The sequence below is a fragment of the Hemiscyllium ocellatum genome, chromosome 11 (assembly GCF_020745735.1).
Source record: "Hemiscyllium ocellatum isolate sHemOce1 chromosome 11, sHemOce1.pat.X.cur, whole genome shotgun sequence".
In the NCBI taxonomy this organism is placed as follows: Eukaryota; Metazoa; Chordata; class Chondrichthyes; order Orectolobiformes; family Hemiscylliidae; genus Hemiscyllium; species Hemiscyllium ocellatum.
In genome coordinates this window covers 17074761-17101654 of record NC_083411.1, presented here as the reverse complement: position 1 = coordinate 17101654, position 26894 = coordinate 17074761, and the positions used below count along the sequence as shown (strand labels likewise).

Genomic DNA, 26894 nt, shown 5'->3' with positions numbered 1-26894 from the left:
ACTACTTTTCGTCATTTATATAAATGATTTGGATGCGAGCTTATGAGCTATAGTTGGAAAGTTTGCAGATGACACCAAACTTTGAGTTGTAGTGGACAGCAAAGAAGGCACCTCAGATTACAGCGGGATCTTGATCAGATGGTCCAATGGGCTGAGAAGTGGCAGATGGAGTTTAATTTTGATAAACGTGAGGTGGTGCATTTTGGGAAAGCAAATCTTAGCAGGACTTACACAGTTAATGGTAAGGTCCGAGGGAGTGTTGCTGAACAAAGAGACCTTGGAGCGCAGGTTCATAGCTGCTTGAAAGTAGAGTCGCAGATACATAGGATAGTGAAGAAGGTGTTTGGTATGCTTTCCTTTATTGGTCAGAGTGTTGAGTACAGGGGTTGGGAGGTTATGTTGCGGCTGTACAGGACATTGGTTAGGCCACTGTTGGAATATTGCACGCAATTCTGGTCTCCTTCCTATCGGAAAGATGTTGTGAAACTTGAAAGGGCTCAGAAAAGATTTACAAGGATGTTGCCAGGGTTGGAGGATTTGAGCTATAGGGAGAGGCTGAACAGGCTGGGGCTGTTTTCCCTGGAGCATCAGAGGCTGAGGGGTGACCTTATAGAGGTTTACAAAATCATGAGGGACATGGATAGGATAAATAGACAAAGTCTTTTCCCTGGGGTGGGGGAGTCCAGAACTAGAGGGCATATGCTAAGGGGGAGTGGGGAAAGATACAAAAGAGACCTAAGGGGCAAATTTTTCAGAGGGTGGTACATGCATGGAATGAGCTGCCAGAGGAAGTGGTGGAGGCTGGTACAATTACAGCATTTAAAAGCCATCTGGATAGGTATATGAATAGGAAGGGTTTAGAGAAATATGGGCCAGGTGCTGGTAGGTGGGACTCTATTGGGTTGGGATATCTGGTCGAGTTGGCCCAAAGGGTCTGTTTCCATGCCGTACATCTCCATGACTCTATGACTCAAACCGTTGGCCCATGGTTTAAACCTAAAGATGTGTGCCACCTTGCCTACACTCGCTTCCAACACCAGGGGACTGTGGCAACACTTCACAGAACAGAAGGTCGGCATCCTGACCCGCCACGCATCCTCAGTCAACCCAACCAGGGACGTTGGACCAGCCTGCCCCAGGGGTTTGTCCACTCACCCACCCTATTCTCACAAACCTGCCACAGTCAGTTACGGTCCCTGAAACTCCCACAAGGATCTACAGTCGTCCAACATGTAGATAACCTGCTCGTTGCCAGTAACAGCCTGTCTATTGAATTTTTTACACTCCCTTGGGTATTTGGTTGTGCCCCACAAGGTCAAGCGCTGTCAAAAGGAGGTGAAATTTTTGAGTCTTCTCCTCTTGATGGAGAAACGCATTCGGCCCACTGCAGAAACCCCACCGCCCACAACCCCGAAAATGATGCAGGCCTTCCTATGCCTTCTAAATCTCTGTCGGCAATGGATTCCCAATGTCAGCCTGTATACTCGCCTACTGCCTCCACTGGCATCAACCACTACCCCCACCCCCTTCCCCGACTTCACCCTTTCAACCGAGCAGCTGACGGCATTGACCGAAATTAAAAAAAACAGCCTTCTACAAGCTCCAGTCCTCGGCCGATCGACCATTCCAACAGTATGTCACCATTACGGATGGATGTGCCACAGCCGTACTCACCCAAATGGAAGCAGCCGGTGGCATACTTTTCAACCAAACTGGACCTGGTAGCATCCGGCCTCCCGCCCTGCTCACAGGGACTTCCTGCTATGCATGTCCTCGTATCAGCGGCCTCAAACATCACCCTACACCAGCCGGTGGGGGTTTTAACCACACATTCTGCTGTCGACCTTCTCACCTCCCAGCAGACTCAACATTTAACACAGGCACAGGCCAGAACAAATACGGGGCAGCCCTAATCAACAACCCGCCACTGACCTTTTCTCATTGCACCACCCTGAATCCGGCCACCTTCCTGATGGAACCCCCGCAGTACTTCCCATCTCCTGAACATGACTGCCTGCTACAGAATCAGATTTTCACCTCTGCTCGTGGTGGTTTAGCTGAGCTGCCCCTTAAACATGCGGACTTCACCTTTTATGTGGATGGCAGCTCCTACATTTCACCCACAGGTCAGCGATGCCCTGGATACGCGATTGCCACATGATGAGGTGGTTGAATGCACAGGCTTCGAAACTGCACTGTCAGCCTGAAAAACAGAGTTGTTTGCCCTCACTCGGGCTTGCATCCTGAGAGAGGGGAACTCGGCCTATATTTACACAGACTCTTGTGATGCTTTTGGTGTCACCCACAACTAAGGCGCCCTTTGGGAACATCGGGGATTTTTAACCTCCACGGGGCAACCCATTAGTAACGCTGTTTTTGTATATAATCTCTTACAGGCCTTACAGTTACCTTCCAGCCTAGCAGTGGTCAAATCCTCAGCCCACACTGGTAACAACTGACAGAGTCTCTAAGGGCAGTACACAAGTAGATGTCGCCGCCAAGTAGACAGTGTTCCACCCTGCTCTCCTAGTTCCGTTGGGCTCAGAGCAGCACCTAGTTACAAACGTATGATGATGGGTAGGCCAGACCTGGAGGACGCCCCTGCAGAGGGGCACAGATGGTGGTCACTGATGGGCTGCACCATTGATGCCCATACCAAACTATGGATGATGCCTGCAGGACAGGTTTGTGTTCCCTCTTTGCTTTTACCTATCATAGCAGACTATGTACATAACTGGACACAGCTAGGCAAGGATGGAATGGTCAGCACTTTGCTCCAGACCTGGTGGCACCCCAAATTCCAGAAGACAGCTGAGAAACGAGCACAAGCATGTTTGATCTGTAAAAAGACTAATGCTGGAAAAGGGATGTCTTGCAGTTCCAGGACTATCCCTGGCCTGGTGGGCCTTTCAATTGTTTACAATTAGATTTGATAGAACTACCCAGAGTACACTGTTATAAGTATTGTTTGGTAATAATAGATGCCTTCAGCAAATGGATCGAGGCAATCCCAAGGATGGACAACACAGCTGCAACTGTGGTGAAAATACTGCTGAGGGAAATAATTCCCCGATATGGACTCCCGGAGACCATTAGCTCAGACAATGGGCCACGCTTCGTGGCTAAGATTAACCAGGGGATTTGCAGGGAACTAGCAATAGACAACAATTCCACTGTACCCACCACCCAAAAGAGGCTGGAGTGGTGGAATGGGCAAATGGTACCCTAAAATATAAGCTGGCAAAGCTAAAACAGGAAGCAGGCCTCTGTTGGTCAAAGGTCCTCCCTCTAATCCTGTTCCACATGAGGGTTACCCCTTCGAGCAAAACTGGTCTATCTCCAGCTGAGATGGTTTACAGGAAGCCCATGAGGACCCCATGGGGACCTGGGATAGTCCGACCCCCTTCTCCCCAAGAGATCAGCTATGAACACCCTGGGAGAGGAAGTGGGGGCATAACCACAGGGGCTAACCAAAACTCTCCATAGTTTGCATTCACAGGTATGCCAAGCTTACAGAGAAAGCAACGATCTGCCTGAAGGAGATGACCCGCTGTCGAGCCAGGGCATTTCATCCTGATAAAGGACTGGGAAAGAAAGAGGCTGGGACCACAATGGAAAGGACCATTCCAGGTGCTGCTAGCCACTCCTGCGGCTGTGAAAGTACAAGGGCACCCCCGGTGGATACACAGAACCGACTGCAAAAGAGTCAGCATGGAAGCAGACACCAACTAAGGACAAGGACATTTTCCATACTTGTGACCTGTTGGTGACTTTGGGAAATGGGGCCTTGGGAACAGATGGACTCCAAATTGACACCCCTCAGCATCATACCTTTTTGCACCTAGCCTATCAGACAGTCCATGTACACGGCAGAGACACCCATTGCTGGGTACATGCCCACATGCCACCCCACTCAGTCGGGGGGGGAATCCTTTTGTGGCCCTTACCTTTTCACTGACACCAATTGGCCAAATGGCTACTGCGTCAAAGCCGCTCCGGTGATCCTGCTAACACCAATGACGCACGAGAGTGGGAGTCGGCAGGGTATAACATGACCTCATTCAGGGGCTGGTATCACTCTATTTACAACCAATCACATGGACCTCCCTCCCTTGTAGTTCTCAACAACACCATCGACTACACCATTTTTTTCATGCAGAAAGGGAAGTCCTCCAAAGGTGCTTAGGTGGGAATGAGTGAATGCTCCTCTACCATCCCCTGGGTCGAACCTATTCAGAACTTAACAGAATATGGGTACTTTACATTTGATTGGTCTGCCATCCACAACAGAACTCCAGGCCACCTGTGGAATAATTCTCCAGGCCATTGGGGGGGGGGGGGGGGAGCTGTTTCCACCCTGACAGCTTACAATGGCACATACTTCATTTGCAGGTTGAAAACCTACCCCTGGCTTTCCTCAGATCGGGAGGGGTCATGCTACATGCAGTATGTTGTCCCTCACATTGAAGTTTAGGGCCCCCCCGAGATCCAGAAGGTCTCTTACCAGGTTCCTCACCCGGGTGGGAATGTTCTCTCCCCCAGCGGGAATCTATTTACATGCCCAAGACCTTAGTCAGCTCAGGACCATATGGGAAAGGGTCATCAATGATACGGCTAATGCTTTAACTGAAATTAACGTAGAACTATTTGCAGTTAGGACTGTGGCCCCCCCAGAATAGTTTGGCCCTGGACTTCCTCCTAGCCAAGGAGGGTGGCACCTGTGCTATTGTTGTGGCAGAGTGTTGCACTTACATCCCTGACAAGCCCACTGACATCACTGACCTCTCTCAGCATATCACATGGGAAATCCAGACTCCCCAAACTATCGATAAGGGGTTTAGCGATGGCATGGGAGAGTGGTCACTGGGGACATTCTTGGAGGACTGGGAGACCTGCTGGTACATATCGGAATTACAATACTAATTGTAATCTCCTGGATGCTAGTGCTCTGTTGTCTGAATGTTTTTGCTATAGGCTCTAAGGGGACCTGGTTGATCATCAAATGATCAAAAGGAGGGAATGAGGAAGCTAGAAAGCCATAAAGGGATCAGTTCCATGTTTTACTTCTCTTTCAGGGCACATTGGGGACTCAAGGGTTAAACATTCCACTGCCAAAAAGATGCAGGTTTATAAAATCATGAAGGGAATAGATATGGTGAATAGAAAAGGCCTTTTCCCCTTGGGGGAGGGAGTTCAAAACTAGAGAGCATATCTCTAAGGTGAGGGGAGAAAGATTTAATCGCAACCTGAGAGGCAACTTTTACTTGGAGAGATTGGATTGTATGTGGAATGAACTGCCAGAGGAAGTTGTAAATGCAGATACAGGTTGCTCTGCTACAGTGTGCATTTCATTAATGCAAACTGCCTGTAACGTGACTGATGAATTCGGGATACCGTTTCTAAAGCACAAGCTTTTAAAGCATGTATTGGTTATAAAGTGATTCTGGCCCCATCAGTTTAAATGATGCTGCTATCATGCAACTTTCTTAGATCATGGGACTACACAAGAATGGAACAACCGATGATATAGCAGAACTGACTGTACTGTTACAGCATTTAAGATGACACTTGGACAGGTACACGAATAGGAATGGTTTAAAGGAATGCGGGCCGAAGATGAGCAAATTGGACTAATTTAGTTTAGGAAAGTTGGTTAGCATGGGTAAGTTGGACCGAAGGCTGTTTCCATGCTGTATGACTATGACACTGACTCTATAGGTGTCCTTTAATAACCAGTTATGAGAAACTCCATCAATGGAAAGGTAGTAGCGAAATGGGAATTAATGTTCTCTTTAATCCGTCCTTTTGAGTAGGGGGAGTCTTTCTTTAAAATAGCATCACCCACAGGTAGCTTTGTCAAACATCACAAACTTAACCTGACGCCCCCCAAGCCCTCACAACCAGCATTACTGTTACTGTACTTGTAACTGGATGCACACTGGGCAGAAGAACACAAAGACAATTCTAAAGCAAGGTCAAAACGTGCAACACTGGAAAAGCACAGGATGCATCCGAGGAACAGGCGAGTCGACATTTTGAGCACATTAAGAAATGCCTGTTCTCGAAATGTTGACTCTCCTGCTCCTCGGATGCTGCCTGACCAGCTGTGCCTTTCCAGCGCCACACTTTCTACCTCTGATCTCCAGCATCTGCAGTCCTCACTTTCTCCAATTCTAAAGCAGGTGCAGGAGAAGAGAGACCTAGGTGAAGATGTGCACGGGTCATTGAAGGATCACGTGGAGAGAGCATTAACAAAAGTCTATACAGCATCCTCACCTTTACTAATAGTACAGAGTACAAGAGCAGCGAGGGGATGCTGAACTTGTACAAGACACTTGGAAGACCTCAGCGGGAATACTGTATACAGTTATGGGAGACGTATAGAAAAGATGTGAATGCACTGAAGGGAGTGCGCAAGAGATTTACTAAAATAGTTCCAGGAATGAGAAACTATATTTATGAGGACAAGTTTTTAAAAATTGTGACTGTTCTCCCTGAGAGAATAAGGAGCAGAGAGGAAGTCTAATTGAGGTTTTCAAAATCGTGAACTGGCTGAGTAGTGTAGAGAAGGTGTAACAGTTTCCGCTTGTAAAAGAAACGGGAACAAGCGACTATGGGTGTGCAAAGTAAGGGAGATGTGAAAGAATGTTTTGACATGGCATGTTGTTAGGGTATGGAACACACCGCCTGGAAATTTGGTGGAGGATGGTTTGATTAAGGCATTCAAGAGGATTTTGGATTGTTTATTGGATAGTAATGATGTGTAAGAATATGAAGAAAAGGCAGGATCTGACACAGGATAATACAGCCAGTGTAGACGCATGGATTGAATGGCCTTTTTCTGCCCTGTAATGATTGTGTCATTCTGTTTTGTAATTCTTTCAGATTTCTTCCTTCAATTACTCATGCGCTTTTCTAACCCATTTTCATCCCTGACCATCTCCTCACCTGGACATTACTCAGGGTGTTGCTGAACAAAGAGACCTTGGAGTGCAGGTTCATAGCTCCTCGAAAGTGGAGTCGCAGGTAGATAGGATAGTGAAGAAGGCGTTTGGTATGCTTTCCTTTATTGGTCAGAGTATTGAGTACAGGAGTTGGGAGGTCATGTTGCAGTTGTACAGGACATTGGTTAGGCCACTGTTGGAATGTTGCATGCAATCCTGGTCTCCTTCCTATTGGAAAGATATTGTGAAACTTGAAAGGGTTCAGAAAAGATTTACAAGGATGTTGCCAGGGTTGGAGGATCTGAGCTATAGGGAGAGGCTGAACAGGCTGGGGCTGTTTTTCCTAGAGCGTCGGAGGCTGAGGGGTGACCTTATAGAGGTTTACAAAATTATGAGAGAAATGAATAAGATAAATAGACAAAGTCTTTTCCCTGGGATTGGGGAGTCCAGAGCATAGGTTTAGGGTGAGAGGGGAAAGATATAAAAGAGACCTAAGGGGCAACTTTTTCACGCAGAGGGTGGTATGTGTATGGAATGAGCTGCCAGAGGATGTGGTGGAGGCTGGTACAATTGCAACATTTAAGAGGCATTTGGTGGGTATATGAATAGGAAGGGTTTGGAGGGATATAGGCCAGGTGCTGGCAGGTGGGACTAAATTGGGCTAGGATATCTGGTTGGCGTGGACAGGTTGGACCGAAAGGTCTCTTTCCATGCTGTACATCTCTATGACTCTAAGTGATCATTGAAGTGGCAGTACTGACAGGAAGTGAGAAAGTCTATAGCCTTAAAACTTGTCTTTAAACATTTAGACTAAAATGTAATGCTGAATTATAGAACACATTTACTGCACTTAAAAATAGACAGGCAGGAAAGTTCAGAAAAAGGGGGGAATCTCAAGGAATGCAGAAGATAGGGACATCTAGGCTCAGCAAGTGATAACAGAATGCTGTACGGCAATTAAGAACATTTGCTGAAAATGTGTTGCTGGAAAAGCGCAGCAGATCAGGCAGCATCCAAGGAGCAGGAGAATCGACGTTTCGGGCATGAGCCCTTCTTCAGGAAAATTAAGAACATTTGCCTTGGCAATGGTCAGTCTGTGTGAACAGGACACCAACTGGTAACATTCACAGCCATTCCCTTGTGAAATTAATGACAGTATTTGAATCTGACCCTGAAACAAAACTTGGTACTATCAAAAGTTTTGTAATTAACTATTGGATCATGTTCACTGTAATGGATTCTTATTACCCCTTGCTAGTGGGGCAGACATAGAGGGAAAAAAAACTTTGCTGACTTGAGAGTTCAAAAGAACACTTGAGAGAGAGACCATTTTAGTGCTGAGGCTGCTGAATCCAGTAGAAAATTAACTTTTAGTGCTTACCAGCTTTGGATTGAATTTAATTGCATTTTGAGACTTTTTGATGATTTTGAGTAGCCATTACTGGTTATTAAATACAAACTCTGTAAAAGATAATATTGATGAAGCCTTAACTTACCTGCTGTTCTTGCAGACCACTCTCCATATCTTACACTGCCACACTGTCAATTCTAATTAATCAGATCTTGTGTCTTATTTGAATTTGAATCACAAACTTGATAAGATGAAATGTTTAATTCGAGACTAATTAATCATTTTAAATACAATCTTGCAGTAACATTTCAGCCTCAGGTACAGAATGATTCTGTGCTTAAGATAAAAAGCAGAAATCTGCTCCCAGCTTAAAATTATTCTAAACCTAACATTGAAGAGCTTCTGACACAATCTGTCGGGAAGCCATTTTATGACCAAAAGTTTGCCCTCCTTGCTAAGAAGCCATTTCGTAAAAAAATGATATCAGACATGCAAGCTGTGCAAGGTTACCTTATGACATCTCCCACTTGATTTAGACTGGTACTTCTTTATAGAACTTACCTCGCCAGCAGATGCCCAGCTCAGCTGGATTTATTTTTTTCCCCACCTGATGGATAGCTCAAGGCCTGTAGGAGTGATTAGTCAAGCGCACACAGACCTGTCCATTAACTTCTCTTCCTTACGAATTATTGTCTTTCACTGTTAACTGTCTAATTAAGAACATGCAGTGTTTTTGTAAACTGTTGTATAAAGGAAGCCACTTTGTATCAGTATGTTGGAGTAGCCTGTTAGGTCACCTGAAGAGCTGGTACCCTACTCTCCTAGATGATTAGAACTTAGTTAGTTTAGCTTATAGGTATCAGTGTTATGTTGTAACAGTGATGCTATTAGTGAATGAAGGGGATGACAAAAATTAAACTAAACTGTCTGTAAGAGGTTTCTAATTCCAGACTTCCAAAGAGTACGATCTCTGGGATGAACCAAGGGAGAGGCTTTACAGGTCTGAGTCGACAAGGGATTCCCTGGGCCGTCTCAAATCTGTACTTTAACAGGAGCATTGCCCATCATTCTGAGAGAAAGAACCAAAACTCAGGCTTGATCCTGTCCCCATTTGTACTTGCAGTAGGAATTGATAGCTAGTCATTGGGAGTGAGATCCTCAACTGAACTATCCTGTCCTAACTTTGATTACTTAAAGCTAACTGCAGAGTCTCCTAAACAGCCTGACAACATAAATATTTACAGTCTTTCATGAATTTACATCATTATCACCTTAATCTTTTAAGAATTTGTGCTTTAAGAATTGTGGCTCATTTGAAAAGATGGAGGAGATACCAGGAATGTTTGCTTTCAGAAAAGAAAGTCACAAAGAGGACAATTTGGGACTTTTTTTTAAAAAAACACCAACTGGAAGTCATGTGTCTTAAGTTAATTGCTTAGATTTACTAGAAATCAAACACCCATGTTTACAATTGATAGAAGTTGGTTTTCATTTCAATATTATTTGGCTGGGGTACGGTTGCTGAGTGAGTGCTAAAGAGAAGGAAGTTATCCTGTTCATCCGCTGTTCTTCTGAGAAAATGCTTTTGGTATTTCCAGTGTGATCACTGATAGACAGATTTACATGTTCTCCCAAACAAAACAAAACCCCTCAGTTCTTTGATGGGTCTTGAATTAGCCATGTCTGCAAAGATCCCGATGGTAACTGCTTTTATTTAGTGGCACCAGATACCATCCCCCATCACCAAACCATCAACTCCCAGACCAAACAGAACCTCACCACCTCAGGAGATCTCCCACCCACAGCTTCCAACCTCATAGTCCAGGAACCCCGCACTGCCCGGTTCTACCTCCTTCCCAAGATGCACAAGCCTGACCACCCTGGCCGACCCATTGTCTCAGCATGCTCCTGCCCCACTGAACTCATCTCTACCTACCTCGATACTGTCCTAACCTCCCTAGTCCAGGAACTCCCCACATACATTCGAGACACCACCCACGCCCTCCACTTCCTCCAAGACTTCCGTTTCCCCGGCCCCCAATGCCTCATCTTCACCATGGATATCCAATCCCTCTACACCCCCATCCGCCATGACCAGGGCCTCTAAGCCCTCCGTTTTTTCCTCTCCCGATGTCCCCAACAGTACCCTTCCACCAACACTCTCATTCGTTTGGCCGAATTGGTCTTCACCCTTAACAATTTCTCCTTCGAATCCTCCCACTTCCTCCAGACCAAAGGGGTAGCCATGGGCACACGTATGGGTCCCAGCTATGCCTGTCTCTTTGTTGGCTACGTAGAATAGTTGATCTTCCGTGATTAGACCGACAACACTCCCCACCTCTTCTTCCGCCACATTGATGACTGCATTGGCGCCACCTTGTGCTCCCGCGAGGAGGTTGAGCAATTCATCAACTTCACCAACACATTCCACCCTGACCCTAAATTTACCTGGACCATCTCTGACACCTTTCTCCCCTTCCTGGGCCTCTCCATCTCCATTAATGACGACCGACTTGACACTGATATTTTTTACAAACCCACCAACTCCCACAGCTACCTGGATTACACCTCTTCCCACCCTACCTCTTGTAAAAATGCCATCCCGTATTCCCAATTCCTCCACCTCCGCCGTATGTGCTCCCAGGAGGACCAGTTCCATCACAGAACACACCAGATGGCCTCCTTTATTAGAGATCGCAATTTCCCTTCCCACGTGGTTAAAGATGCCCTCCATCGCATCTCGTCCACATCCCGCACCTCCGCCTTCAGACCCCACCCCTCCATCCGTAACAAGGACAGAAAGCCCCTGGTATTCACCTTCCACCCTACAAACCTTCGCATAAACCAAATCATCCGCCGACATTTCCGCCACCTCCAAAAAGAGCCCACCACCAGGGATATATTTCCCTCCCTACCCCTTTCTGCCTTCCGCAAAGTCCGATCCCTCCATGACTATCTGGTCAGGTCCACGCACCCCTACAACCCACCTCCCATCCTGGCACCTTCCCCTGCCACCACAGGAACTGTAAAACCTGCACCCACACCTCCTCCTTCACCTCTATCCAAAGCCCTAAAGGAGCCTTCCACATCCATCAAAATTTTACCTGCTCATCCACTAATATCATTTATTGTATCCGTCGCTCCCGATGCGGTCTCCTCTACATTGGGGAGACTGGACGCCTCCTAGCAGAGCGCTTTAGGGAACATCTCCAGGACACTCGCACCAATCAACCACACCGCCCCGTGACCCAACATTTCAACTCCCCCTCCCACTCTGCCGAGGACATGGAGGTCCTGGGCCTCCTTCACCATCGCTCCCTCACCACCAGATGCCTGGAGGAAGAACGCCTCATCTTCCGCTTCGGAACACTTCAACCCCAGGGCATCAATGTGGACTTCAACGATTTCCTCATTTCCCCTTCCCCCACCTCACCTTAGTTCCAAACTTCCAACCCAGCACTGTCCCCATGACTTGTCCTACCTGCCTATCTCCTTTTCCACCTATCCACCCCACCCTCTTCCCCCTGACCTATCACCTTCATCCCTCCCCCACTCACCTATTGTACTCTATGCTACTTTCTCCCCACCCCCACCCTCCTCTAGCTTATCTCTCCACGCTTCAGGCTCTCTGCCTTTATTCGTGCTGAAGGGCTTTTGCCCGAAGCGTCGATTTCGCTGCTCGTTGGATGCTGCCTGAACTGCTGTGCTCTTCCAGCACCACTAATCCAGAATCTGGTTTCCAGCATCTGCAGTCATTGTTTTTACCAGGACAGGACACCAACTGAAAGCCATCTTGAATAACATACCTTGTACTTTTGTCATTCACGAACTAACCATTATTTGGCCATGAAGTTTTTTTAAACCCCAAAATTAACTTCTGCAAAGAAAGTTTTCTTTCTTTAATTAATGTACATGTTAGATTATTTAAAGGGAGTAAATATACTTTCATATTTCAAACTGTGTATCAAACAGCTTGCACCATTGTCAAATAATTTGTTTTATTATAGATCAATACCTTTGTTTATTAAAGAAACTTGATTGATGGGACTTTTAATTCTAAACCGAACATAGATGAATATCTAATTGGGCATATTGATAATAGGATAAAGCATTAAGCTTTATATTGGGACCAGCAGACTAGTGGTATTAAAGAGCGACAGTGCACTCCTCCAATCTCAGTTGTTAATAGTCAGTGCAGCAACAACCCAAAAACCTACAGAAACAGGACATTTCTCATTGTACAGAAAGTTTTGTGTACCTACCCAGTACTGTCAATGAAGCCCCACGGTAAAGTGCTAGGAATCCCTCCTTGGTGTAGATGGTGAGGAAAGCATGGATGATTCCTCTGTAGGTGGGAGCTGTGCTGTTCTGAACAATTAGACGGGTCTCAATCAGCTCTGCTGGGTAGGTCAAGACAGCAGCCACGATCCCAGCCAGGCTCCCTGCTACAATGGCACTCCAATGGGAGATGTGACCAAAGTCATCCATGAAGAAGCTGACAAACCTGGGAAATAAAGAGCAATGTCTCAAGAGGTGTGGGTAACAGTCGTCACTTCCAACTTGGAAAACTGACCATTGGGCTATCGATTATTAGAGCTAATATAATTGCTATTAGAACGATACAGGGCTGGGATTAATTCTCTTTTGACTAGAGACGATTCAGAGGTGTTTAAAAATCAATGACTTTGCCAAGAGTAAGTAAGGAGAAAAATTGTTCCTGATGGTGGAGGTTAGGAGGCAAAAGATCATATTTCAAGGTAAAACTGCATCAGAAACAGAGGCAGGAGTGTTTTTTTTAATCTAATGAGTTGCTATGTTCTGAGATGCACTGCCTAAAAGAGTGGTGGGAGTCAACTCAATAATAAACTTTGAGAAAATTGAATAAGTATTTGAAAAGCTAAAGCAGGGCAAAGTGGAAAGAACAGTGCGGGAGTGGGACCAATGGGAGCTCTATATTCCCACTGTGTTGTCTGAGTGACCAGATATTGCAGACTGCACAGTCACATCAGGGATTTAGTAACAATGGCAGCTTGGCAGCTCTTCATTTCGATGGGTCTGCCTTCTGCTGCCTTAGGCCATCTGACCGACTTTCTACGATTAATATCACTCTGTTGTAACTGTAACAACATGAGAACAAAGAAATCAGAGAAAAACCAGCACTCCAATGATACTGGGGTGTTTGTTGCAAATAAAAGCATATAGTTAGATAACCCAGGAAACTAGTCTAGTTTTAGCTCATTTTTAACAATATTGAACAATGCAGAAATATGAAGGAAAAACACGTATTGCCCTGAAGAGAACACACAAAGTGAGGAAGTAAACATTTAAATAAATAGGATTAGCTTTTTGTTCCAATTGAAGGATGAGAGATTTTAATCATAAAATATTGCTCATGAACTAGAGAGATGGCAAGTATGAATACAGAAATTTCCATTTTTCATAAGCCAAATTACTGTTTAGAAAACTCACAATTAGTGACAAAAAAAAGAGTTAAAACAGGACAAATACATCTCCTAATGTGAACTACGCAAAAGTGAGGACTGCAGATGTTGGAGGTTAGAGTCAAGAGTAGAGTGGTGCTGAAAAAGCACAGCAGGTCAGGCAGCATCCGAGGAGCAGAAAAATCGACATTTCAGGCAGGAGCCCTTCATCAGGAATGAGGCTGGATGCCTCGGGGTTGGAGAGATAAATGGGAGGGTGGGGTGGGACTGGGGTGAAGGTAGTTGAGAGTGCAATAGGTGGATGGAGGTGAGGGTAAAGGTGACAGGTCAGAGGGGAGGGTGGTGCGGATAGAAGGGAAGGGAGATTGGCCGGTAGGACAGGTCATGAGGATGGTGCTGAGCTGGAAGTTTGGAACTGGGGTAAGGTGGGGGGAGGGGAAATGAGGAAACTGGTGAAATCCATATTGATGCCCTGGGGTTGAGGAGTTCTGAGGCCGAAGATGAGGCGTTTTCCTCCAGGCATCAAGTGGTGAGGGAATGGCGGTGGAGGAAGCCCAGGGCCTGCATATCCTCGGTAGAGTGGGAGGGACAGTTTAAATGTTTGGCCCCGGGGTGGTGGGTTGGTTGTTGCAGGTGGCCCGGAGATGTTCCCTAAAGCACTCTGCGAGATGGCGTCCAGTTTCCCAATGTAAAGGAGACCGCATCGGGAGCGGACATTTGTGGAAATGTAGGTGAAACTTTGATGGATGTGGAAGGCTCCTTTGGGGCCTTGGATGGAGAGGGAGGGGGGTGTGGGCACAGGTTTTGCAATTTTGAACTACACCAAGTAAATGTAAACCCATTCGTTAATTCTCATTGCTTATTCCCTGTTTTGCTGAGGATCAATTCTTGTTGGGGTAAATGGGAAGCAACATTACTCTAGAACCTTATTATCCTTCACATAAACCAAGGTGAGGTTCCAGTCTGACTTCTAACCGCTCCTTTGTCTACTCAGACATATTTCTCTCTCTCTCTCTGGGCCCCCTTTCCAACTATTCTTTACTTCTTCCCCCACCTCGCCTTGAGTATAAATACTAGCATTTTCCCAGCTACAATCAGTTCTGAGGAAGGGTACCTGGGTCTAGAAACCTTAATTCTGCTTTATCTTCAGATACTGCCAGACATGCTGAACTTTTCCCAGCCTTTCCTATTTTGTTTTGGATTTCCAGCATCTGCACGTCTTTGGGGTTTTCTTGTCTAGGTCTCAATAGCCTCATCCTGCACACAGCCCACCTCCCGTTTTCCCAAACACTTATTTTTGAATCAACTTCGATTAGATTACTTACAGGCCCTTCAGCCCAACAAGTCCACACCGACCCGCCAAAGTGCAACCCACCCATACCCATTCCCCTACATTTACCTGTTCACCTAACACTAGGGACAATTTAGCATGGCCAATTCACCTAACCTACACATTTTTGGACTGTGGGAGGAAATCGGAGCACCCAGAGAAACCCACGCAGACACGGGGAGAATGTGCAAACTCCACACAGTCAGTCGCCTGAGGCAAGAATTCAACCCGGGTCTCTGGCGCTGTAAGGCAGCAGTGCCAACCACTGTGCTGCCCAACTTGTTCAGAGGTGTTACTACACACCTTTGAAACAGGTAGGACTTGAACCCAGGTCTAGATTAGATTAGATTACTTACAGTGTGGAAACAGGCCCTTCGGCCCAACAAGGCGACACTGACCCTCCAAAGAGCAACCCACCCAGACCCATTCCCCTACATTCACCCCTGACTAATCCACCTAACACTATGGGCAATTTAGCAGGACCACTTCACCTAACCTGCACATCTTTGGACTTGGTATGGATTCACCATTCCACTACAGGAGCCCCCAGTACAAATGCAGATGATGCAGGAATCAGCAATTAGGAGCAGGGGCTTTCTCTCCTTCCTCAATGATACTAAAACTAACTTCAGAAATGATTTGGAGTTGCCTGTATTGGACTGGGGTGTACAAAGTCAAAATCACACAACATCAAGTTATAGTCCAACAGGTTTAATGGAAGCACTAGCTTTCGGAGTGCTGCTCCACAACCACCTGATGAAGGAGCGTCACTCCGAAAGCTAGTGCTTCCATTTAAACCTGTTGGACTATAACCTGGTCTTGTGTGATTTTTAACAAACTTCAGAAAGAACTGGTCTCAGCAAACACCAGCATTGAGACTTTATGCCGGTGATTGTAACCTTATCACAGCAGAATGTGGCTGACACCTGACTATCGTTCCTAGATTTTTGTTTAAAACATTGAGATGCTCCTGCCTATGTTGTTAATAAAAAGACTTGCTGTGTATAAAATTGCATGTCCCACCCGGAACTGAAACAGCGCGTCAATGTCTGCCGAGTGACAGAGAGCTCGGGATTGGATACCGAGGAAGGCGTGAGTGTTCCTGGCAAAAACAGCAGTGAACGGACTTAACCCCAGCTCACACACAAACTGAGCTGCAGCTTGGAGATGAACAGAATTAGCTTAGCTTGAACCCATTACTTCAATCAATCACTTTCTTTTAAAAAAAATAAAACGCGGACGTTAAGAGTTGTACAAATTCAAAAGAAAAGTGCATTTAGAGACATGTGAAAAGAACATTTGAATAAAGACCCACCTCCCAGCCCGGGAGTTTTGCATTTCAAGCATATATTTCCTGACTCTGCCTGCCTAAAGAAGAACTGCAGTCGTTTGGGCTCTACTGACGCCTCAGCTAAATATATGGACATATGAGTGAGCAATGCACAGACCTGTATATAACAATGATAATTTCTGATCTGTGTTTGTAAATGTTGATATATGTATGGCATGACCAAATGTACAGATCATCAAATTATTCTATGATTGTTTTATGAATAAAGTATATTTTTAAAAATAAAAAAAATTTCCCTGACGGTGAACTATGCAAGTCCCTTACCTGTTGTAAGCAGACACTTGCACGGTGCTGTAGGGGAAAAGCCGTGCACACGCGATAGCATTTCCCTTCCAAAGGGCCCGCAGCCCCTCGGCTTCCGAGAGGATCTGGAAGGTCCTCAGGAAGCCCCCCTTGCTGTGGAAAGTCCCCACTTGGCTCAGGACCTTGACCACATCCAGCGGGCAGGTGAGGGAGCGGCTCAGCAACCCTGCCAGTGCCCCACAAGCCAGGCTCTGGCAGGAGGTCAGCCTGGAGTCCCGTTCACCCAACACCATCACTCCCGGTGTTCACTCCGTTAGGCTCAAAGCCAGAACGGTCCCGGAACCCGGCTCTTACTTCCAGCGACTGAGCAGGAAGCAGACTGTGAGCTGACGAGAGAGAACGGGGTGGGGGCTGGACTTAAAGTTCGACTCACCCGCATGATCTACATTTGGATTGGATTTCACCAAAACGGTCATAAAGAAGCTCCCAGATCTGAACAGACCTCCCATGTATCTGATGCCCATCCGTTTCCTAAATACAGCGACTCTTTGCAAGTTTGTGGATTACTGTCGACAGATCAAAATTCGTCATCACAGAACAGTTCCGCCCCCAAGAGCTGGAAATCTCGGTTCAAGGGTTTGGGTAACGGTTTTTTGGCTCTGGTGCCGGTTGCTGTTCTTGTAGGTATATTCACAGAGCTGGGAATTTGATTTGCAGACGTTTCTTCACCTAGCTAGGTGACATCCTCAGAGCTGTGAAGGCTCCTGTGAAGCGCTGCTGTACTGTATCTTCTGGGATTTATTTGGTTCCCTTCAGTTCCGGATGTTCTTTCCAGTGTCCGGTATATTGGATCGAGGTCAATGTGGTTACTGATGGAGTCCATGGATGAGTGCCATGCTTCGAGAAATGTTCTGCCTGTCCTCTGTTTAGCTTGTCCTATTATTGTTGTCCCAATCGTATTTGTGGTCCGTGTTGTCTGTGTGGATAGATAATAGGGACAGCTGGTCGTGGTGTTTAGTGGCTAGTTGGTGCAGATTGCTAGTTGTCTGCCTGTTTGTCCTATAAAGTGTTTTATGTAGCGCCTAATTGGAATCTGGTACACCACGTTAGTCTTGCACATGATGGGTATTGGGTCGTCTGTTTTGATGAGTTGTTGTGTGAATCTGGCTGTCAGTTTATGCGCTGTTAGAATCCGAGTTATTGGAGGAGTCTAGCTGTCAGTTCTGAGATGTTTTTTGTATAAGGTAGAGTAGTTAGTGTGTTGAGTGGTGACATGACTTTGTCATATTGGTTGTCTGCCAAGCAACTGAGGGTGAAGTTGCAGGGATATCCATTGTTGGCAAAGAGTTTGTGGAAGGCTTTTTGTCAACACAGATTGGGAGTGCTGCAGTGTATTGTAGCCCTTTTGAATAGGGTTCGATTGCAGCTTATCTTGTGTGTGTTCGTGTGGTTGTTGTAATTCAGGATCTGGTTCTTGTGTGTGGCTTTTCTTTACACTCTTGTAGTGCATTCTCCATTTCGTGTACTTTTACACAGTGGCACAGTGGTTAGCACTGCTGCCTCGCAGCGCCAGAGACCCGGGTTCATTTCCCGCCTCAGGAGACTGACTGTGTGGAGTTTGCACATTCTCCCCGTGTCTGCGTGGGTTTCCTCCGGGTGCTCCGGTTTCCTCCCACAGTCCAAAGATGTGCGGGTCAGGTGAATTGGCCATGCTAAATTTCCCGTAGCGTTAGGTAAGGGGTAAATGTAGGGGTATGGGTGGGTTACGCTTTGACGAGTCGGTGTGGACTTGTTGGGCCGAAGAGCCTGTTTCCACACTGTAAGTAATCTAATCTAAAAACAACTAGGAATGGGAGTTGGTTATTAATTTTCTCCTCCCTTGTAAACCTGAACCCTGTGAGCATGGTGTTGATAATCGGTGTGTGCTCTCATCTCTGTTCTTTTAATTATTACAAAAGTGTCATCCATGAATCTGTTCCAGAGTTAGGGTCGAATGCTGTTTGTTTCAGTCTTTGCCTCATTGCTTCTGCTTTAAGCCCAGAAATGGGTGAGCCCATATGTGTATCTCAGCTATCTGTAAGAATGCTAGGTTGGTTATGTTAGGGGATTTTAACTTTCCAAACATAGACTGGGACTGCCATAGTGTTAAGGGTTTAGATGGAGAGGAATTTGTTAAATGTACAAGAAAGGTTTCTGATTCAGTGTGTGAATCTACCGACCAGAGAAGGTGAAAAACTTGACCTACTCTTGGGAAATAAGGCAGGGCAGGTAACTGAGGTGTCAGTGGGGGAGCACTTTGGGGCCAGTGACCATAATTCTATTAGATTTAAATAATGATGGAAAAGGATAGACCACATCTAAAAGTTGAAGTTCTAAATTGGAGAAAGGCCAATTTTGATGGTATCAGGCTAGAACTTTCAAGAGCTGATGTTCACAGGTAAAGGGGCGGTTGGAAAATGGGAAGCCTTCAAAAATGAGATAATGAGAGACCAGAGAAAGTACATTTCTGTTAGGGTGAAAGGAAAGGCTGGTAGGTACAGGGAATGCTGGATGACTAAAGAAATTGAGGGTTTGGTTAAGAAAAAGAAGGAAGCATATGTAAGATATAGACAGGATAGATCAAGTGAATCCTTGGAAGAGTATAAAGGTAGTAGGAGTATACTTAAGAGGGAAATCAGGAGGGCAAAAAGGGGACATGAGATAGCTTTGGCAAATAGAGTTAAGGAGAAACCAAAGGTTTTCACAAATATATTAAGGACAAAAGGGTAACTAAGGAGAGAATAGGGCCCCTCAAAGGTCAGCAAGGTGGTCTTTGTGTGGAACCGCAGGAGATGGGGGAGATATTAAACGAGTATTTTGTATCTGTGTTTACTGTGGAAGAGGATATGGAAAATATAGAATATAGGGAAATAGATGATGACATCTTGAAAACTATCCATATTACAGAGGAGGAAGTGCTGGATGTCTTGAAACACATGAAAGGGGATAAATCCCCAGGACCTGATCAGGTGTACCCTAGAACTCTGTGGGAAGCTACAGAAGTGATTGCTGAGCCTCTTGCTGAGATATTTGTATCATCGATAGTTACAGGTGAGGTGCTGGAAGACGGAAAGTTGGCAAACGTGGTGCCACTGTTTAAGAAGTGTGTTAAGGACAAGCCGGGGAACTATAGACCAGTGAGCCTGACCTCGGTGGTGGGCAAGTTGTTGGAGGGAAACCTGAGGGACAGGATGTACATGTATTTGGAAAAGCAAGGACTGATTAGGGATAGTCAACATGGCTTTGTGTGTGGGAAATCATGTCTCACAAACTTGACTGAGTTTTTTTGAAGAAGTAACAAAGAGGATTGATGAGGGCAGAGCGGTAGATGTGATCTATATGGACTTCAGTAAGGCGTTTGACAAGGTTCTCCATGGGAGACTAGTTAGCAAGGTTAGATCTCATGGAATACAGGGAGAACTAGCCATTTGAATACAGAATTGGCTCAAAGGCAGAAGACAGAGGGTGGTGGTGGAGGGTTGTCTTTCAGACTGGAGGCCTATAAGCAGTGGAGTGCCACAAGGATCGGTGCTGGGCCCTCTACTTTTTGTCATTTACATAAATGATTTGGATGTGAGCATAAGAGGTCTAGTTACTAAGTTTGCAGATGACACCAAAATTGGAGATGGAGTGGACAGCAAAGAAGGTTACCTCAGATTCCAACGGGATCTTGATCAGATGAGCCAATGGGCTGATGAGTGGCAGATCGAGTTTAATTTAGATAAATGTGAGGTGCTGCATTTTGGGAAAGCAAATCTTAGCAGGACTTATACACTTAATGGTAAGGTCCTAGGGAGTGTTGGTGAACAAAGAGACCTTGGAGTGCATGTTCAGAGCTCCTTGAAAGTAGAGTCGCAGATTGATAGAATAGTGAAGAAGGTGTTTGGTATGCTTTCCTTTATTGGTCAGAATATTGAGTACAGGAGATGGGAGGTCATGATGTGACTGTACAGGACATTGGTTAGGCCACTGTTGGAAGGTTGCGTGCAATTCTGGTCTCCTTCCTACCGGAAAGATGTTGTGAAACTTGAAAGGGTTCAGAAAAGATTTACAAGGATGTTGCCAGGGTTGGAGGATCTGAGCTACAGGGAGATGCTGAACAGGCTGGGGCTGTTTTCCCTGGAGCATCAGAGGCTGAGGGGTGACCTTATAGAGGTTTACAAAATTATGAGGGGCATAGATAAGATAAATAGACAAAGTTTTTTTTCTCTGGGGTCGGGGAGTCCAGCACTAGAGGGCATAGGTTTAGGGTGAGAGGGGAAATATATGAAAGAGACCTAAGGGGCAACCTTTTCACACAGAGGGTGGTATGTGTATGGAATGAGCTGCAAGAGGAAGTGGTGGAGGCTGGTACAATTGCAACATTTAAAAGGCATCTGGATGGGTATATTAATAGGAAGGGTTTGGAGGGATATTGGCCAGGTGCTGGTGGATGGGACTAGATTGGGTTGGGATATCTGGTTGGCATGGACGGGTTGGACTGAAGGGTCTGTTTCCATGCTGTACATCTCTATGACTGTCCGACTCTGTGTTGCATTGATTTGTTCATATATCTATCTAGAGGAAAAGAAGAACACCTCTACAAAGTCTTTGCAAAGAGCAGCTCCATCCGCAGATGCCTGGCTGACAAACAACATGCTGAGGACATGCCATGACCCAACACACTAGCCATGCTACTTTATATAAAAATGTCTCAGAATGGACAGCCAGACTCTACTGACCACTCAGATTTATGACAGCACTTAAACCGACAGCCACATTCAGATAACAACTCACCAGAACAAAAGACCCAGTACTCGTCATATGCAGGACAAATGTGGTGTGCAAGATTCCATGCAGAAACTGCAAGAGACACTATATCAGAAAAACAGGCAGACAACTAGCGTTCTGCAATCATGAATACCAACTAGCCACTAAACACCATGACCAGCTATCCCTAGAAATTATGTACACAGATGACAAGGACCACAAATTTGACTGGGACAACACAACATTAATAGGACAAGCAGAGAATTCCAGAAGCACGGCACTCATCCATGGACTCCATCAATAAACCTAGACCTCGACCCAATATACCAACTACTGCAACGAACAACTAGAACTGGCAACCGGAAGCAATGAGAACAAAACCATATAAATTCCAACCAACATGGTACAGCAGCACTTCATAGGAGGCTCCACACCACTGAAGGTGTCACCTAGACAGGGGAAGTAATCCAACTTCTCAGCTCAGTGACCATACTCACAGCAACAGAAATCTCAGTGTTACTCAGACTTTACATAGAAGTTTATAAAATAATGAGGGATGTAGATAGTGCTAATGATAGTTGTCTTTTCCCTCGGATGGGGGATTTCAAGATTAGGGGACACATTTTTATGGTGAGGGGAGAGAGATTTTAAAAATACACGAGGGGCAACTTTTTTTATACAGAATGCGATATGAATTTGCTGAGGAAATGGATAGGGGTACAATTACAACCTTTAAAAGACATTTGGCTAAGTACATGAATAGGTAAGATTTGGTGGGATATTGGCCAGGAGCAGGCGGGGGGACTAGTTTGCTTTGGGATTGTGTTCAGCATGGACTGGTTGGACTGAAGGGTCTGTTTCTGTGCTGTATGACTCTATAAAGAAACTGCTTCACTGAGAAAGTGCATTTCATTTTGTCTGAAGTAGACCAAATGTTTTTTTAGATTAGATTAGATTAGACTTACAGTGTGGAAACAGGCCCTTCGGCCCAACAAGTCCACACCGACCCGCCGAAGCGCAACCCACCCATACCCCACATTTACCCCTACCTAACACTACGGGCAATTTAGCATGGCCAATTCACCTGACCCGCACATCTTTGGACTGTGGGAGGAAACCGGAGCACCCGGAGGAAACCCACGCAGACACGGGGAGAATGTGCAAACTCCACACAGTCAGTCGCCTGAGTCGGGAAATGAACCCGGGTCTCAGGCGCTGTGAGGCAGCAGTGCTAACCACTGTGCCACCGTGCTGCCGTGTTGATTCGATCTTCAACAGAACAGGTACATACAAACAAGCAACCACTAGATGGGGCAAATCATTCTACCCGTGGCGGCACGGTGGCACAGCAGTTAGCACTGCTGCCTCACAGCGCCAGAACCTGGGTTCAATTCCCGCCTCAGGCGACTGACTGTGTGGAGTCTGCGTGGGTTTCCTCCAGGTGCTCCGGTTTCCTCCCACAGTCCAAAGATGTGCGGGTCAGGTGAATTGGCCATGCTAAATTGCCCGTAGTGTTAGGTAAGGGGTAAATGTAGGGGTATGGGTGGGTTGCGCTTTGGCGGGTCGGTGTGGACTTGTTGGGCCGAAGGGCCTGTTTCCACACTGTAAATAATCTAAATCTAAATCTACCCTCTGCTGGTCTCACCCTATCCAGGAGAGACGGTGCATCACGGGCGGCACGGTGGCACAGTGGTTAGCACTGCTGCCTCACAGCGCCTGGAGACCCGGGTTCAATTCCCGACTCAGGCGACTGACTGTGTGGAGTTTGCACGTTCTCCCCGTGTCTGTGTGGGTTTCCTCCGGGTGCTCCGGTTTCCTCCCACAGTCACAAAGATGTGCGGGTCAGGTGAATTGGCCAAGCTAAATTGCCCGTAGTGTTAGGTAAGGGGTAAATGTAGGGGTATGGGTGGGTTGCGCTTCGGCGGGTCGGTGTGGACTTGTTGGGCCGAAGGGCCTGTTTCCACACTGTAAGTCTAATCTAATCTAATCAATGGAGTACTATGTTTTATTTAAATCTTCATCTGTAATGACAACTGTTTACCTTAGTTCAGTGAGAGCACATTAGTCCACGAATTAGAAGTCTTCATTCAGATATAGACAGATTAATGAAGTGGACCAAACTTTGCTATTTGGAATATAATGTGGGAAATGTAGTTATGTATTTTGGCACAAGGAATCGAGGAACTTAATATTACTTAATAACAGAAAGACTGCCGAAAGCAGTGGCAAAGAGGAATTCACAGGATTATGGAACCTGCATGCAGAAGTGAAATTGGTTGCCAATTTGTAATTTCCGTCCTCTCCCTCTCCTGCTTATGGGTGAGGGTGATACTACCTTTCCCCGTGAATTTGCACATGGTACCTGACAGAAGCGTACACCTCCAGCAGTCCTGAAGTCGCACAGGTCCGAATGCAACTCGGCTGGGAAACTGTCGCTTCCGGCAGTTTCATTTTTGTCGAAGGACTAGAGACCTCGGTCAACTCATCCAGAGATAATGGCTCATCCAGATCCTAGCCCCTGCTGTGTCTAAGATCTCTCCGTGTTAGAGAACAGGACCGACTGGGAGGCTGCGCTGCCTGTGGGCTGTATATCATACAGTCTGGTATAAAACAATTTGCTGATCCTCAGGGTGTCAGACTGAAATGATATGACTGAGCCATCTTTCACCGTCAGGCTGCTGGTGCACTCGCTGGAAGAAGAAACACAAACACAGCTTATCCTGTTCCACAACGTGGGCTCTGGAGCAAAAGAATCCCTCCAGTGCGGAAACAGGCCCTTCGGCCCAACAATGACCCGACGAAAAGCAACCCTTACAGACCTGATGCCCTACCCTATATTTGCCCCTGACTAATGCATCTAACTTGCACATCCATGATCACGATGGCCAATTCACCTAAGCTGCACATTTTTGGATGGTGGGAGGAATCCCACGCTGACACGGGGAGAACATAACATACAACTTTGCGAGGGATGTGTTGCCAGATGTTGTTCCCTTCTGGAACTGTTCCACACTGCAACAATTCCTTGATTGACTTTAGATTCTTGGGTAGAGGCTGAGTGAGTTGCTGTATTGGTGGTTTTGAAGGAAGGGCATAAGTCCAGCCCTGTTATCTGGCTAACGCAGAACTGACAAAAAAGACAGAACCTTTCCTTTGAATTCTGATAAAACAACCACTCAGACTGCGTTCTCTCCCTCCAACTCTCCCCACAAGATAGAAGGAACAATCATCAATGGCAATGGGCAACAGCTAAAAGCAACACTCACTGCCAACTTCCTGCTCAGAAGAGAACACTATTAATCCTCCTCATGGTTGGTGAGACCACACACTCAAGAACCCATTTCTCTAGGAAAATTTTTTTTTTTATTTCAAAAATATACTTTATTCATAAAATATGCATAGAATAATTTGATACACTGTACATTAGGTAATGCCATTCATATTTCCACATTTACATACACAGCTCCGAATTATCATTATTACATACAGATCTGTGCATCTCTCACTCACATATTGAGCTAAGGCGTCAGCAGAGCCCAAATGACTGCATGGGCCCCCTGCTTTTCTTTAGACAGGCAGATGTTAAACGGTGGTCTTTCCCCACCGCGCCTTGGCGGCAGCTGCCCCAAGCTTCAGCGCGTCCCTCAACACGTAGTCCTGGACCTTGGAATGTGCCAGTCTGCAACACTCAGTCGGGGTCAACTCCTTCAGCTGGAAGATCAACAGGTTTCGGACCGCCCAGAGAGCGTCCTTCACCGAGATGATGATCCTCCAGGCGCAGTTGATGTTCGTCTCGGTGTGCGTCCCGGGGAACAGGCCGTAGAGCACGGAGTCCCGCGTCACGGCGCTGCTCGGGACGAACCTCGACAAATACCACTGCATTCCTCTCCAGACTTCCTCTGCATAGGCACATTCCAGAAGGAGGTGTGTGACAGTCTCGTCCCCCCCGCAGCCGCTTCGAGGGCAGCGTGCAGTGCGGCTGAGAGTCCGGGCGTGCATAAACGATCTCACAGGTAGAGCCCTTCTCACCACCAGCCAAGCCATGTCTTGGTGCTTGTTGGAAAGTTCTGGCGATGAGGCATTCTGCCAAATTGCTTTGACAGTCTGCTCAGGGAACCACTCAACAGGATCCGCCCTCTCCTTTTCCCGAAGGGTCTCGAGGACGCTACGTGCTGACCACTTCCTGATGGACTTGTGGTCAAAGGTGTTTTTCTTCAGAAATTTCTCCACGAAGGACAGGTGGTACGGAACGGTCCAACTACTCGGAGCGTTCCGCGGCAGCGAGGCCAGGCCCATCCTTCGCAACACCGGGGACAGGTAGAACCTCAGTACGTAGTGACACTTGGTGTTTGCGTACCGGGGATCCACGCACAGCTTGATGCAGCCACACACAAAGGTGGCCATCAGGGTGAGGGTGGCATTGGGTGTATTTTTTCCCCCGTTGCCCAGATCTTTGTATAGTGAGTCCCTTCGGACCCGGTCCATCTTTGAACTCCATATGAACTGGAAGATGGCCCGGGCGACTGCAGCGGCGCAGGTTCTGGGAATAGGCCAGCCCTGTGCCACGTACAACAGCAATGACAGTGCCTCACACCTGATGACCAGGTTTTTTCCCGTGATGGAGAGCGACCGTAGCCTCCATCTGCCCAGTTTCTGCCTCACTTTACTGATACGCTCCTCCCAAGACTTGGCGCACGCCCCAGCCCCCCCGAACCAAATACCCAGCACCTTCAGGTGGTCGGTCCTGACGGTGAAGGGGATCGAGGATTGGTCGGCCCAGTTCCCGAAGAGCATGGCCTCGCTCTTGCCTCGGTTTACCTTGGCCCCCGAGGCCCGTTCGAACTGGTCACAAATGCACATGAGTCTGCGCACGGACAGCGGATCCGAGCAGAAAACGGCGACGTCATCCATGTACAGGGAGGCCTTAACCTGCAGGCTCCCGCTGCCCGGAATAGTCACCCCTCTCAGGCTCGCATCCTTCTTGATGGACTCGGCAAATGGCTCTATGCAGCACACAAACAAGGCTGGAGAGAGAGGGCAGCCCTGCCTGACTCCAGATCTGACTGGGAAGCTATCTGATTCCCACCCATTGATTGAGACTGCACTGACGATGTTGGTGTAGAGCAGTCTGATCCAATTGCAGATTCTCTCCCCAAAGCCCATTTTGGAGAGAACATCTCTCATATACATGTGTGATATCCTGTCAAAGGCTTTCTCCTGGTCCAGGCTGATCAGGCAGGCGTCCAACCCTCTGTCCTGCACGTAGGCGATCGTATCCCTGAGGAGTGCGAGACTCTCAGCGATCTTCCTGCCTGGCACAGCACAGGTTTGGTCAGGGTGAATCACCGACCCCAGTGCAGACCTGACCCGGTTGGCAATTACCTTTGACAGGATTTTGTAATCTGCATTCAACAGTGTGATCGGTCTCCAATTTTTGAGTTCCTCC

The 26894-nt window shown here is 46.7% G+C and overlaps 1 protein-coding gene and 1 non-coding gene across 2 annotated transcripts in view; both read right to left on the bottom strand.

The window, feature by feature from the left end:
* The window catches only part of slc25a43 (solute carrier family 25 member 43), a 36227-nt gene extending 19201 nt beyond the window's left edge, over nucleotides 1–17026 (bottom strand). The window contains exons 1-2 of the mRNA XM_060832036.1: nucleotides 16682–17026; nucleotides 12558–12799 (exon numbers count right to left, since the gene is read on the bottom strand). Of these exons, the coding sequence (XP_060688019.1) occupies nucleotides 12558–12799; nucleotides 16682–16953 (514 nt within the window). The 5' untranslated portion in view covers nucleotides 16954–17026. The remainder of the gene's footprint in view (nucleotides 1–12557; nucleotides 12800–16681) is intronic.
* A 7593-nt stretch (nucleotides 17027–24619) lies between these two features.
* LOC132820553 (small nucleolar RNA U3) lies at nucleotides 24620–24830 on the bottom strand. The gene has a single exon (XR_009645216.1). It is a non-coding gene; the product is annotated as a small nucleolar RNA U3 (small nucleolar RNA).
* Between the last annotated feature and the right edge of the window lie 2064 nt (nucleotides 24831–26894).